This window comes from Mobula hypostoma, chromosome X1 (genome assembly GCF_963921235.1).
Source record: "Mobula hypostoma chromosome X1, sMobHyp1.1, whole genome shotgun sequence".
NCBI lineage: Eukaryota > Metazoa > Chordata > Chondrichthyes > Myliobatiformes > Myliobatidae > Mobula > Mobula hypostoma.
In genome coordinates, this window is record NC_086128.1 from 72,859,377 (window position 1) to 72,875,391 (window position 16,015).

The 16,015-nt window shown below is 52.1% G+C and overlaps 1 protein-coding gene across 2 annotated transcripts in view; it reads left to right on the forward strand.

The window, feature by feature from the left end:
• erbb2 (erb-b2 receptor tyrosine kinase 2) overlaps positions 1–16,015 on the forward strand; it is a 217,907-nt gene that overhangs the window by 60,483 nt on the left and 141,409 nt on the right. For both annotated transcript variants that reach the window (XM_063037112.1, XM_063037113.1), the window contains exons 3-4: positions 5,770–5,921; positions 6,439–6,622. In XM_063037112.1, the coding sequence (XP_062893182.1) occupies positions 5,770–5,921; positions 6,439–6,622 (336 nt within the window). The remainder of the gene's footprint in view (positions 1–5,769; positions 5,922–6,438; positions 6,623–16,015) is intronic.

The window sequence follows — 16,015 nt, forward strand, 5'->3', positions numbered from 1 at the left end:
TAGTGGGGGGAGTCTAGGACCAGAGGACACAGATAGAGTGGATGTGGAGAGGATGTTTCCTATAGTGGGGGGAGTCCAGGACCAGGGGACACAGATAGAGTGGGTGTGGAGTGGATGTTTCCTATAGTGGGGGGAGTCTAGGAACAAAGGACACAGATAGAGTGGATGTGGAGAGGATGTTTCCTATAGTGGGGGGAGTCTAGGACCAGAGGACACAGATAGAGTGGATGTGGAGAGGATGTTTCCTATAGTGGGGGGAGTCCAGGACCAGAGCACACAGATAGAGTGGATGTGGAGAGGATGTTTCCTATAGTGGGGGAGTCTAGGACCAGAGGACACAGATAGAGTGGATGTGGAGAGGATGTTTCCTATAGTGGGGGAGTCTAGGACCAGAGGACACAGATAGAGTGGATGTGGAGAGGATGTTTCCTATAGTGCGGGAGTCTAGGACCAGAGGACACAGATAGAGTGGATGTGCAGAGGATGTTTCCTATAGTGGAGGAATCGAGGACCAGAGGACACAGATAGAGTGGATGTGGAGAGGATGTTTCCTATAGTGGGGGGAGTCTAGGACCAGACAGCACAGATAGAGTGGATGTGGAGAGGATGTTTCCTATAGTGGGGGGGAGTCTAGGACCAGAGGACACAGTTAGAGTGGATGTGGAGAGGATGTTTCCTATAGTGGGGGAGTCTCGGACAAGAGGGCGCAGATAGAGTGGATGTGGAGAGGATGTTACCTATAGTGGGAGGAGTCTCGGACCAGAGGACACAGATAGAGTGGATGTGGAGAGGATGTTTCCTATTGTGGGGAGTTTAGGACCAGAGGACACAGATAGAGTGGATGTGGAGAGGATGTTACCTATAGTGGGGGGAGTCTAGGATCAGAGGGCACAGATAGAGTGGATGTGGAGAGGATGTTTCCTATAGTGGGGGGAGTCTAGGACCAGTGGACACAGTTAGAGTGGATGTGGAGATGATGTTTCCTATAGTGGGGGAGTCTCGGACAAGAGGGTACAGATAGAGTGGATGTGGAGAGGATGTTACCTATAGTGGGGGGAGTCTAGGACCAGAGGGCACAGATAGAGTGGATATGGAGAGGATGTTTCCTATAGTGGGGGAGTCTAGGATCAGAGGGCACAGATAGAGTGGATATGGAGAGGATGGTTCCTGTGGTGGGGGAGTCTAGGACCAGAGGACACAGATAGAGTGGATATGGAGAGGATATTTCCTATAGTGGGGGAGTCTAGGATCAGAGGGCACAGATAGAGTGGATATTGAGAGGATATTTCCTATAGTGGGGGAGTCTAGGATCAGAGGGCACAGATAGAGTGGATGTGGAGAGGATGTTTCCTATAGTGGGGGGAGTCTAGGACCAGAGGACACAGATAGAGTGGATGTGGAGAGGATGTTTCCTATAGTGGGGGAGTCTCGGACCTGAGGACACAGATCGAGTGGATATGGAGAGGATATTTCCTATAGTGGGGGAGTCTAGGATCAGAGGGCACAGATAGAGTGGATGTGGAGAGGATGTTTCCTATAGTGGGGGAGTCTAGGACCAGAGGACACAGATAAAGTGGATGTGGAGAGGATGTTTCCTATAGTGGGGGGAGTCTAGGACCAGACGGCACAGATAGAGTGGATGTGGAGAGGATGTTTCCTATAGTGGGGGGGAGTCTAGGACCAGAGGACACAGTTAGAGTGGATGTGGAGAGGATGTTTCCTATAGTGGGGGAGTCTCGGACAAGAGGGCGCAGATAGAGTGGATGTGGAGAGGATGTTACCTATAGTGGGAGGAGTCTCGGACCAGAGGACACAGATAGAGTGGATGTGGAGAGGATGTTTCCTATTGTGGGGAGTTTAGGACCAGAGGACACAGATAGAGTGGATGTGGAGAGGATGTTACCTATAGTGGGGGGAGTCTAGGATCAGAGGGCACAGATAGAGAGGATGTGGAGAGGATGTTTCCTATAGTGGGGGGGAGTCTAGGACCAGAGGACACAGTTAGAGTGGATGTGGAGAGGATGTTTCCTATAGTGGGGGAGTCTCGGACAAGAGGGCGCAGATAGAGTGGATGTGGAGAGGATGTTACCTATAGTGGGAGGAGTCTCGGACCAGAGGACACAGATAGAGTGGATGTGGAGAGGATGTTTCCTATTGTGGGGAGTTTAGGACCAGAGGACACAGATAGAGTGGATGTGGAGAGGATGTTTCCTATAGTGGGGGAGTCTAGGATCAGAGGGCACAGAGAGAGTGGATGTGGAGAGGATGTTTCCTGTGGTGGGGGAGTCTAGGACCAGAGGACACAGATAGAGTGGATGTGGAGAGGATGTTTCCTATAGTGGGGGAGTCTATGACCGGAGGGCAGAGATATAGTGGGTGTGGAGAGGATGTTTTCTATAGTGGGGGAGTCTAGGACCAGAGGGCACAGATAGAGTGGACGTGGAGTGGATGCTTCCTATAGTGGGGGAGTCTATGACTGGAGGGCACAGGTAGAGTGGATGTGGAGAGGATGTTTCCTATAGTGAGGGAGTCTAGGATCAGAGGGCACAGATAGAGTGGATGTGGAGAGGATGTTTCCTATAGTGGGGGAGTCTAGGACCAGAGGACACAGATAGAGTGGATATGGAGAGGATGTTTCCTATAGTGAGGGAGTCTAGGATCAGAGGGCACAGATAGAGTGGATGTGGAGAGGATGTTTCCTCTAGTGAGGGAGTCTAGGATCAGAGGGCACAGAGAGAGTGGATGTGGAGAGGATGTTTCCTATAGTGGGGGAGTCTAGGATCAGAGGGCACAGATAGAGTGGATGTGGAGAGGATGTTTCCTCTAGTGAGGGAGTCTAGGATCAGAGGGCACAGAGAGAGTGGATGTGGAGAGGATGTTTCCTATAGTGGGGGAGTCTAGGACCAGACGACACAGTTAGAGTGGATGTGGAGAGGATGTTTCCTATAGTGGGGGAGTGTATGGCCGGAGGGCACAGCCTCAGAATAGAGGGTGTCAATTTGGAGCAGAGATGAGGAGAAATTTCTTTAGCCACAGGATGGCGAATCTGTGGAATTCGTTGCCACAAGTGGACCTGCGGTCTTGTGTGCATTGAGTGACTGATTGGGCATTTGTATCAAAGAGCAGGTGTATCGGTATTCCTGATAAAGAGGTGGATGTGTGTATCTGTGGAGGGAAGTCATTGGGTTCATGTAAATTAGAGGTCGACAGGTTCTTGATCAGTCATGCCATCAAAGGTTACGGCGAGAAGGCAGGAGAATGGTGTTGAGGGGTTAATAAATCAGCCTCAATGGAATGGGCTGAATGGCCTATTTCTGTTCTTCTGGAAGTTCATTAAATGATTGGAGGCAGTGGACAGGGTGAATATGTGGTCTGTTCTGTTTTTCTCCCCCTAGGGTGGGTGATCAGGAGGCGGAGGGCAGGTGAGAGATGTCAGATATTGTCGGAGCCTCCAGAGCATTTTCATTTATCACAAAAGGGTGGTATGTACTGTATGTGGGACGAGCCCCCAGCATACAGGTACGATAGCAACATTTGAAAGACAATCGGACGGGTGGAGATTTGTTGTCATCGCCGAGGGCAACGAGGTTTCAGTGCGACTCCAGTTGGTGCAGTGAAGTCACAAGTGAACATCTTATCAAAGTACATCTGTGTACAGCCCTGAGATTCACTTTCTCGTGGGCATACTCCATAAATCTGCAGAGTGGAGGCCATAGCAGGATCAGTGAAAGACTGCACCACTTGGGCGTTCCACCGGAACGCAGGGGATAACAAAATGTGCAAATACAGCACCAAAGAAATAATCAATAAATATCGAGAGCCTGGGATGAAGAGTCCTTGAAAGTGAGTCCAGAGGTTGTGGGAACGGTTCAGTAATGGGGCCAGTGAAGTTATCCTCTCGGATGGTTGAGGGGTAGTAACTGTTCCTGAACCTGGTGGTGTGGGTTCTGAGGCTCCTGTCCCTCCTTCCCGATGGTTGAGGGGTAATAACTGTTCCTGAGCCTGGTGGTGTGGGTCCTGAGGCTCCTGTACCTCCTTCCCGATGGTTGAGGGGTAATAACTGTTCCTGAACCTGATGGTGTGGGTCCTGAGGCTCCTGTACCTCCTTCCTGATGGTTGAGGGGTAATAACTGTTCCTGAACCTGGTGGTGTGGGTTCTGAGGCTCCTGTCCCTCCTTCCTGATGGTTGAGGGGTAATAACTGTTCCTGAGCCTGGTGGTGTGGGTCCTGAGGCTCCTGTACCTCCTTCCTGATGGTTGAGGGGGTAATAACTGTTCCTGAACCTGGTGGTGTGGGTCCTGAGGCTCCTGTACCTCCTTCCTGATGGTTAAGGGGTAATAACTGTTCCTGAACCTGGTGGTGTGGGCCCTGAGGCTCCTGTACCTCCTTCCTGATGGTTGAGGGGTAATAACTGTTCCTAAACCTGGTGGTGTGGGTCCTGAGGTTCCTGTACCTACTTCCTGATGGTCGAGGGGTAATAACTGTTCCTGAACCTGGTGGTGTGGGTCCTAAGACTCCTGTACCTCCTTCCTGATGGTTGAGGGGATAATAACTGTTCCTGAACCTGGTGGTGTGGGTCCTGAGGCTCCTGTACCTCCTTCCTGATGGTCGAGGGGTAATAACTGTTCCTGAACCTGGTGGTGTGGGTCCTGAGGCTCCTGTACCTACTTCCTGATGGTTGAGGGGTAATAACTGTTCCTGAACCTGGTGGTGTGGGTCCTGAGGCTCCTGTACCTCCTTCCTGATGGTTGAGGGGTAATAACTGTTCCTGAACCTGGTGGTGGGGGTCCCTGATGATGGATGATGCTGTCCTGGGACGGCGTTTCGTGTCGGTGTGCTCAATGGTGGGGAAGGCTTTAGCCCTGATGGACCGTGACTTTTGGTGGGATTCCCCATTTTTTGGGCATTGGTCTTTCCGTACTGGGCAACATCCTCTCCACTGCACACCCGTATTTCGTTCCTGCTGGCAGCGGTGAACAGAGAGCGTGTCCTGGGTGGTGGGGTTTCCTGCTGTGGGTTCATACAGCATGCTGACGCCTCAGTTACAAAAGGCAGCGTGAGTCTCTGAACTATTTGGAGTGACGTCTGTCTCGGATTCCACTGAATTAAAAACAAACAGATCTAAAATTGGGACATTGTTCAGTTGCACGGTAGCCCTGGGGGCGGTGGGGGTATTGGGAAAGGGTGTTGCAGCTGGCTTTCCATACTGTCGTACCATCTTGGTATGCTCCCAAGCACCTGCAGCTGCTCCTGTTTACAGTTACTGCTCCATAGATTCGCGATCGTGCCTGTGGGGAGAAGAACCTCAGGGTTTGTACCTCGTGACATGTATGCACGCTGATAATGAACTTCTCTGAACTTTTCGAACTCTCTAAACTCCTGAGATGGTGCAGGCATTGCCGCGACTAATAAGCAGATGTTGCTGGTCCGAGGGGTGTGATGTTCAACCCCAGGACCTTAAATCTGGAGACCCTTCCCACTGCCCCACCGTGTGCGAGCTGTGGAGAATCGATAATCATCTTTTTAAAATGTTGAGCGAAAAGTTATGATTACTGCACCATTCAGTTTCTACAGTGTTCTGTTCCGTCGTTATTTGCGATTGACCCGGGGTGTCGCCTGCAGGTTCGGTGACGGGGTTGGCGGCACGGGCGGGCGAAAGGGTGTGACGGGCTGGATCGGTCCTCCCCCTCCCACCCCCCCACCCGGTCCGGCGGTCAGCGAGTCCGGGCAGACGCCGCTAACCTCCGGCACGCCGTGTGTTTGTTTCAGTGTGCCCAGGGACCGACATGAAGATGACGCAGACCTTCACTCTGGAAAACCATTACTACACCCTGCGTAAGGTCTACGAGAACTGCCGGGAGGTGCAGGGCAACCTGGAGATCACGCACCTGAAGGGTCACCTGGACCTCACCTTCCTCAAGGTAACCGAGACGCTGTGACCGTGCGTCTTCCCAATCCCTCCCCCTCTCACCCCCCAGCGCTACACCCCAGTCTGTCACCCACCCCTCGCCCTCAGCTGCAGGGCAAGCTGGAGATCAGTCACCTGAGGGGAGGGGGGCATCACCCTAACCTCACCTTCCTCAAGGCCCTGTAACAGCTGCTATCGTCCCTCTGGCTCACCCCCCGCCTTCACTTCCCAATCATCGAGCTCTCACCCGGCTCCTCCGCAAATCCTCCTCCCCCGACACGCCCCCGTCCCTCTCAACCTGCCCTCCACCCTTCAATCCCCAGCCAGTCCAATCTCCTCCATCACTCCCACCCCCCACTGCCCCCACACCTCCCTTCTCCACTCCCCCCCGTTCCCCTCCCTCCTCTCCATGATGTCCTCACGCGATCGCCCACGGCCTGATCCGGGGGGGGGGCAGGGTGCTAACCGCGGCTGGGTGCGGTCTGAGCCCCAACCGGCCGTGGATCACGTTTGCTGTCTCCGCCGTCCAGGATATCCAGGAGGTCCAGGGCTACGTCCTGATCGCCCACAACGAGGTCAGCTACATTCCGCTGGAGAACCTGCGCATCATCCGGGGGAGCCAGTTGTATGAGGACCGCTTTGCGCTGGCCGTGCTCTCGAATTACAACCGTTCGGGGACCGGTCTGCGAGAGCTGAGGATGAGGAGACTGACAGGTCAGGGCCCTTCTGCTATCTCAGTGTCCTTCACATTTTTCCTGTAGGTAGGTGACTCAAAAACACACTTAGTCGACAGGACACAGGAGCAGAATTAGGCCATTCAGCCCATCGAGTCTGCACCATTCCATCATGACTTATTTACTATCCGTCTCAACCTCATTCTCCTGCCTTCTCCCTGTAACCCCTGACACCCTGACTAATCAAGAACCTATCAACCTCTGCTTTAAATACACCCAATGACTCAACCTACACAGCCGTCTGTGATAGTGAATTCCACAGATTCACCACCCTCTGGCTAAAGAAATTCCTCCTCATCTCTGTTCTAAATGGGCATCCCTCCATTCTGACACTGCACCCTCTGGTCCTAGACTCCCCCACTACAGGAAACATCCTCTCCACATCCACTCTATCTGTGCCCTCTGGTCCTAGACTCCCCCACTATAGGAAACATCCTCTCCACATCCACTCTATCTGTGTCCTCTGGTCCTAGACTCCCCCACTACAGGAAACATCCTCTCCACATCCACTCTATCTGTGCCCTCTGGTCCTAGACTCCCCCACTATAGGAAACATCCTCTCCACATCCACTCTATCTGTGTCCTCTGGTCCTAGACTCCCCCCACTATAGGAAACATCCTCTCCACATCCACTCTATCTGTGTCCTCTGGTCCTAGACTCCCCCCACTATAGGAAACATCCTCTCCACATCCACTCTAACTGTGTCCTCTGGTCCTAGACTCCCCCACTATAGGGAATATCCTCTCCACATCCACTCTATCTGTGTCCTCTGATCCTCGACTCCCCCACTATAGGAAACATCCTCTCCACATCCACTCTATCTGTGTCCTCTGGTCCTAGACTCCCCCACTGTAGGAAACGTCCTCTCCACATTCACTCTATCTGTGCCCTCTGGTCCCAGACTCCCCCACTATCGGAAACGTCCTCTCCACATCCACTCTATCTGTGCCCTCTGGTCCTAGACTCCCCCACTATAGGAAGCATCCTTTCCACATCCACTCTATCTGTGTCCTCTGGTCCTAGACTCCCCCCACTTTAGGAAACATCCTCTCCACATCCACTCTATCTGTGTCCTCTGGTCCTAGACTCCCCCACTGTAGGAAACATCCTTTCCACATCCACTCTATCTGTGTCCTCTGGTCCTAGACTCCCCCACTGTAGGAAACATCCTCTCCACATCCACTCTATCTGTGTCCTCTGGTCCTAGACTCCCCCACTATAGGAAACATCCTTTCCACATCCACTCTATCTGTGTCCTCTGGTCCTAGACTCCCCCAGTATAGGAAACATCCTCTCCACATCCACTCTATCTGTGCCCTCTGGTCCTAGACTCCCCCACTATGGGAAACATCCTCTCCACATCCACTCTATCTGTGTCCTCTGGTCCTAGACTCCCCCACTATAGGAAACATCCTTTCCACATCCACTCTATCTGTGTCCTCTGGTCCTAGACTCCCCCACTACAGGAAGCATCCTCTCCACATCCACTCTATCTGTGCCCTCTGGTCCTAGACTCCCCCACTATGGGAAACATCCTCTCCACATCCACTCTATCTGTGTCCTCTGGTCCTAGACTCCCCCACTATAGGAAACATCCTTTCCACATCCACTCTATCTGTGTCCTCTGGTCCTAGACTCCCCCACTGTAGGAAACATCCTCTCCACATCCACTCTATCTGTGTCCTCTGGTCCTAGACTCCCCCACTATAGGAAACATCCTTTCCACGTCCACTCTATCTGTGTCCTCTGGTCCTAGACTCCCCCAGTATAGGAAACATCCTCTCCACATCCACTCTAACTGTGTCCTCTGGTCCTAGACTCCCCCACTATAGGAAGCATCCTCTCCACATCCACTCTATCTGTGCCCTCTGGTCCTAGCCTCCCCCACTATGGGAAACATCCTGTCCACATCCACTCTATCTGTGTCCTCTGGTCCTAGACTCCCCCACTGTAGGAAACATCCTCTCCACATCCACTCTATCTGTGTCCTCTGGTCCTAGACTCTCCCACTATGGGAAACATCCTCTCCACATCCACTCTATCTGTGTCCTCTGGTCCTAGACTCCCCCACTATAGGAAACATCCTCTCCACATCTACTCTACCTGTGTCCTCTGGTCCTAGACTCCCCCACTATAGGAAACATCCTTTCCACATCCACTCTATCTGTGTCCTCTGGTCCTAGACTCCCCCACTGTAGGAAACATCCTCTCCACATCCACTCTATCTGTGTCCTCTGGTCCTAGACTCCCCCACTATAGGAAACATCCTTTCCACATCCACTCTATCTGTGTCCTCTGGTCCTAGACTCCCCCAGTATAGGAAACATCCTCTCCACATCCACTCCAACTGTGTCCTCTGGTCCTAGACTCCCCCACTATAGGAAGCATCCTCTCCACATCCACTCTATCTGTGCCCTCTGGTCCTAGACTCCCCCACTATGGGAAACATCCTCTCCACATCCACTCTATCTGTGTCCTCTGGTCCTAGACTCCCCCACTATAGGAAACATCCTCTCCACATCCACTCTATCTGTGTCCTCTGGTCCCTAGACTCCCCCACTATGGGAAACATCCTCTCCACATCCACTCTATCTGTGTCCTCTGGTCCTAGACTCCCCCACTATAGGAAACATCCTCTCCACATCTACTCTATCTGTGTCCTCTGGTCCTAGACTCCCCCACTATGGGAAACATCCTCTCCACATCCACTCTATCTGTGTCCTCTGGTCCTAGACTCCCCCACTATAGGAAACATCCTTTCCACATCCACTCTATCTGTGTCCTCTGGTCCTAGACTCCCCCACTGTAGGAAACATCCTCTCCACATCCACTCTATCTGTGTCCTCTGGTCCTAGACTCCCCCACTATAGGAAACATCCTTTCCACATCCACTCTATCTGTGTCCTCTGGTCCTAGACTCCCCCAGTATAGGAAACATCCTCTCCACATCCACTCTAACTGTGTCCTCTGGTCCTAGACTCCCCCACTATAGGAAGCATCCTCTCCACATCCACTCTATCTGTGCCCTCTGGTCCTAGACTCCCCCACTATAGGAAACATCCTCTCCACATCCACTCTATCTGTGTCCTCTGGTCCTAGACTCCCCCCACTATAGGAAACATCCTCTCCACATCCACTCTATCTGTGTCCTCTGGTCCTAGACTCCCCCCACTATAGGAAACATCCTCTCCACATCCACTCTAACTGTGTCCTCTGGTCCTAGACTCCCCCACTATAGGGAATATCCTCTCCACATCCACTCTATCTGTGTCCTCTGATCCTCGACTCCCCCACTATAGGAAACATCCTCTCCACATCCACTCTATCTGTGTCCTCTGGTCCTAGACTCCCCCACTGTAGGAAACGTCCTCTCCACATTCACTCTATCTGTGCCCTCTGGTCCCAGACTCCCCCACTATCGGAAACGTCCTCTCCACATCCACTCTATCTGTGCCCTCTGGTCCTAGACTCCCCCACTATAGGAAGCATCCTTTCCACATCCACTCTATCTGTGTCCTCTGGTCCTAGACTCCCCCCACTTTAGGAAACATCCTCTCCACATCCACTCTATCTGTGTCCTCTGGTCCTAGACTCCCCCACTGTAGGAAACATCCTTTCCACATCCACTCTATCTGTGTCCTCTGGTCCTAGACTCCCCCACTGTAGGAAACATCCTCTCCACATCCACTCTATCTGTGTCCTCTGGTCCTAGACTCCCCCACTATAGGAAACATCCTTTCCACATCCACTCTATCTGTGTCCTCTGGTCCTAGACTCCCCCAGTATAGGAAACATCCTCTCCACATCCACTCTATCTGTGCCCTCTGGTCCTAGACTCCCCCACTATGGGAAACATCCTCTCCACATCCACTCTATCTGTGTCCTCTGGTCCTAGACTCCCCCACTATAGGAAACATCCTCTCCACATCCACTCTATCTGTGCCCTCTGGTCCTAGACTCCCCCACTATGGGAAACATCCTCTCCACATCCACTCTATCTGTGTCCTCTGGTCCTAGACTCCCCCACTGTAGGAAACATCCTCTCCACATCCACTCTATCTGTGTCCTCTGGTCCTAGACTCTCCCACTATGGGAAACATCCTCTCCACATCCACTCTATCTGTGTCCTCTGGTCCTAGACTCCCCCACTATAGGAAACATCCTCTCCACATCTACTCTACCTGTGTCCTCTGGTCCTAGACTCCCCCACTATAGGAAACATCCTTTCCACATCCACTCTATCTGTGTCCTCTGGTCCTAGACTCCCCCACTGTAGGAAACATCCTCTCCACATCCACTCTATCTGTGTCCTCTGGTCCTAGACTCCCCCACTATAGGAAACATCCTTTCCACATCCACTCTATCTGTGTCCTCTGGTCCTAGACTCCCCCAGTATAGGAAACATCCTCTCCACATCCACTCCAACTGTGTCCTCTGGTCCTAGACTCCCCCACTATAGGAAGCATCCTCTCCACATCCACTCTATCTGTGCCCTCTGGTCCTAGACTCCCCCACTATGGGAAACATCCTCTCCACATCCACTCTATCTGTGTCCTCTGGTCCTAGACTCCCCCACTATAGGAAACATCCTCTCCACATCCACTCTATCTGTGTCCTCTGGTCCTAGACTCCCCCACTATGGGAAACATCCTCTCCACATCCACTCTATCTGTGTCCTCTGGTCCTAGACTCCCCCACTATAGGAAACATCCTCTCCACATCTACTCTATCTGTGTCCTCTGGTCCTAGACTCCCCCACTATGGGAAACATCCTCTCCACATCCACTCTATCTGTGTCCTCTGGTCCTAGACTCCCCCACTATAGGAAACATCCTTTCCACATCCACTCTATCTGTGTCCTCTGGTGCTAGACTCCCCCACTGTAGGAAACATCCTCTCCACATCCACTCTATCTGTGTCCTCTGGTCCTAGACTCCCCCACTATAGGAAACATCCTTTCCACATCCACTCTATCTGTGTCCTCTGGTCCTAGACTCCCCCAGTATAGGAAACATCCTCTCCACATCCACTCTAACTGTGTCCTCTGGTCCTAGACTCCCCCACTATAGGAAGCATCCTCTCCACATCCACTCTATCTGTGCCCTCTGGTCCTAGACTCCCCCACTATGGGAAACATCCTCTCCACATCCACTCTATCTGTGTCCTCTGGTCCTAGACTCCCCCACTATAGGAAACATCCTCTCCACATCCACTCTATCTGTGTCCTCTGGTCCTAGACTCCCCCACTATGGGAAACATCCTCTCCACATCCACTCTATCTGTGTCCTCTGGTCCTAGACTCCCCCACTATAGGAAACATCCTCTCCACATCTACTCTATCTGTGTCCTCTGGTCCTAGACTCCCCCACTATAGGAAACATCCTTTCCACATCCACTCTATCTGTGTCCTCTGGTCCTAGACTCCCCCCACTTTAGGAAACATCCTCTCCACATCCACTCTATCTGTGTCCTCTGGTCCTAGACTCCCCCACTGTAGGAAACATCCTTTCCACATCCACTCTATCTGTGTCCTCTGGTCCTAGACTCCCCCACTGTAGGAAACATCCTCTCCACATCCACTCTATCTGTGTCCTCTGGTCCTAGACTCCCCCACTATAGGAAACATCCTTTCCACATCCACTCTATCTGTGTCCTCTGGTCCTAGACTCCCCCAGTATAGGAAACATCCTCTCCACATCCACTCTATCTGTGCCCTCTGGTCCTAGACTCCCCCACTATGGGAAACATCCTCTCCACATCCACTCTATCTGTGTCCTCTGGTCCTAGACTCCCCCACTATAGGAAACATCCTTTCCACATCCACTCTATCTGTGTCCTCTGGTCCTAGACTCCCCCACTATAGGAAGCATCCTCTCCACATCCACTCTATCTGTGCCCTCTGGTCCTAGACTCCCCCACTATGGGAAACATCCTCTCCACATCCACTCTATCTGTGTCCTCTGGTCCTAGACTCCCCCACTATAGGAAACATCCTTTCCACATCCACTCTATCTGTGTCCTCTGGTCCTAGACTCCCCCACTGTAGGAAACATCCTCTCCACATCCACTCTATCTGTGTCCTCTGGTCCTAGACTCCCCCACTATAGGAAACATCCTTTCCACGTCCACTCTATCTGTGTCCTCTGGTCCTAGACTCCCCCAGTATAGGAAACATCCTCTCCACATCCACTCTAACTGTGTCCTCTGGTCCTAGACTCCCCCACTATAGGAAGCATCCTCTCCACATCCACTCTATCTGTGCCCTCTGGTCCTAGACTCCCCCACTATGGGAAACATCCTCTCCACATCCACTCTATCTGTGTCCTCTGGTCCTAGACTCCCCCACTGTAGGAAACATCCTCTCCACATCCACTCTATCTGTGTCCTCTGGTCCTAGACTCTCCCACTATGGGAAACATCCTCTCCACATCCACTCTATCTGTGTCCTCTGGTCCTAGACTCCCCCACTATAGGAAACATCCTCTCCACATCTACTCTACCTGTGTCCTCTGGTCCTAGACTCCCCCACTATAGGAAACATCCTTTCCACATCCACTCTATCTGTGTCCTCTGGTCCTAGACTCCCCCACTGTAGGAAACATCCTCTCCACATCCACTCTATCTGTGTCCTCTGGTCCTAGACTCCCCCACTATAGGAAACATCCTTTCCACATCCACTCTATCTGTGTCCTCTGGTCCTAGACTCCCCCAGTATAGGAAACATCCTCTCCAAATCCACTCCAACTGTGTCCTCTGGTCCTAGACTCCCCCACTATAGGAAGCATCCTCTCCACATCCACTCTATCTGTGCCCTCTGGTCCTAGACTCCCCCACTATGGGAAACATCCTCTCCACATCCACTCTATCTGTGTCCTCTGGTCCTAGACTCCCCCACTATAGGAAACATCCTCTCCACATCCACTCTATCTGTGTCCTCTGGTCCTAGACTCCCCCACTATGGGAAACATCCTCTCCACATCCACTCTATCTGTGTCCTCTGGTCCTAGACTCCCCCACTATAGGAAACATCCTCTCCACATCTACTCTATCTGTGTCCTCTGGTCCTAGACTCCCCCACTATGGGAAACATCCTCTCCACATCCACTCTATCTGTGTCCTCTGGTCCTAGACTCCCCCACTATAGGAAACATCCTTTCCACATCCACTCTATCTGTGTCCTCTGGTCCTAGACTCCCCCACTGTAGGAAACATCCTCTCCACATCCACTCTATCTGTGTCCTCTGGTCCTAGACTCCCCCACTATAGGAAACATCCTTTCCACATCCACTCTATCTGTGTCCTCTGGTCCTAGACTCCCCCAGTATAGGAAACATCCTCTCCACATCCACTCTAACTGTGTCCTCTGGTCCTAGACTCCCCCACTATAGGAAGCATCCTCTCCACATCCACTCTATCTGTGCCCTCTGGTCCTAGACTCCCCCACTATGGGAAACATCCTCTCCACATCCACTCTATCTGTGTCCTCTGGTCCTAGACTCCCCCACTATAGGAAACATCCTCTCCACATCCACTCTATCTGTGTCCTCTGGTCCTAGACTCCCCCACTATGGGAAACATCCTCTCCACATCCACTCTATCTGTGTCCTCTGGTCCTAGACTCCCCCACTATAGGAAACATCCTCTCCACATCCACTCTATCTGTGTCCTCTGGTCCTAGACTCCCCCACTATGGGAAACATCCTCTCCACATCCACTCTATCTGTGTCCTCTGGTCCTAGACTCCCCCACTATAGGAAACATCCTCTCCACATCTACTCTATCTGTGTCCTCTGGTCCTAGACTCCCCCACTATAGGAAACATCCTTTCCACATCCACTCTATCTGTGTCCTCTGGTCCTAGACTCCCCCCACTTTAGGAAACATCCTCTCCACATCCACTCTATCTGTGTCCTCTGGTCCTAGACTCCCCCACTGTAGGAAACATCCTTTCCACATCCACTCTATCTGTGTCCTCTGGTCCTAGACTCCCCCACTGTAGGAAACATCCTCTCCACATCCACTCTATCTGTGTCCTCTGGTCCTAGACTCCCCCACTATAGGAAACATCCTTTCCACATCCACTCTATCTGTGTCCTCTGGTCCTAGACTCCCCCAGTATAGGAAACATCCTCTCCACATCCACTCTATCTGTGCCCTCTGGTCCTAGACTCCCCCACTATGGGAAACATCCTCTCCACATCCACTCTATCTGTGTCCTCTGGTCCTAGACTCCCCCACTATAGGAAACATCCTTTCCACATCCACTCTATCTGTGTCCTCTGGTCCTAGACTCCCCCACTATAGGAAGCATCCTCTCCACATCCACTCTATCTGTGCCCTCTGGTCCTAGACTCCCCCACTATGGGAAACATCCTCTCCACATCCACTCTATCTGTGTCCTCTGGTCCTAGACTCCCCCACTATAGGAAACATCCTTTCCACATCCACTCTATCTGTGTCCTCTGGTCCTAGACTCCCCCACTGTAGGAAACATCCTCTCCACATCCACTCTATCTGTGTCCTCTGGTCCTAGACTCCCCCACTATAGGAAACATCCTTTCCACGTCCACTCTATCTGTGTCCTCTGGTCCTAGACTCCCCCAGTATAGGAAACATCCTCTCCACATCCACTCTAACTGTGTCCTCTGGTCCTAGACTCCCCCACTATAGGAAGCATCCTCTCCACATCCACTCTATCTGTGCCCTCTGGTCCTAGACTCCCCCACTATGGGAAACATCCTCTCCACATCCACTCTATCTGTGTCCTCTGGTCCTAGACTCCCCCACTGTAGGAAACATCCTCTCCACATCCACTCTATCTGTGTCCTCTGGTCCTAGACTCTCCCACTATGGGAAACATCCTCTCCACATCCACTCTATCTGTGTCCTCTGGTCCTAGACTCCCCCACTATAGGAAACATCCTCTCCACATCTACTCTACCTGTGTCCTCTGGTCCTAGACTCCCCCACTATAGGAAACATCCTTTCCACATCCACTCTATCTGTGTCCTCTGGTCCTAGACTCCCCCACTGTAGGAAACATCCTCTCCACATCCACTCTATCTGTGTCCTCTGGTCCTAGACTCCCCCACTATAGGAAACATCCTTTCCACATCCACTCTATCTGTGTCCTCTGGTCCTAGACTCCCCCAGTATAGGAAACATCCTCTCCAAATCCACTCCAACTGTGTCCTCTGGTCCTAGACTCCCCCACTATAGGAAGCATCCTCTCCACATCCACTCTATCTGTGCCCTCTGGTCCTAGACTCCCCCACTATGGGAAACATCCTCTCCACATCCACTCTATCTGTGTCCTCTGGTCCTAGACTCCCCCACTATAGGAAACATCCTCTCCACATCCACTCTATCTGT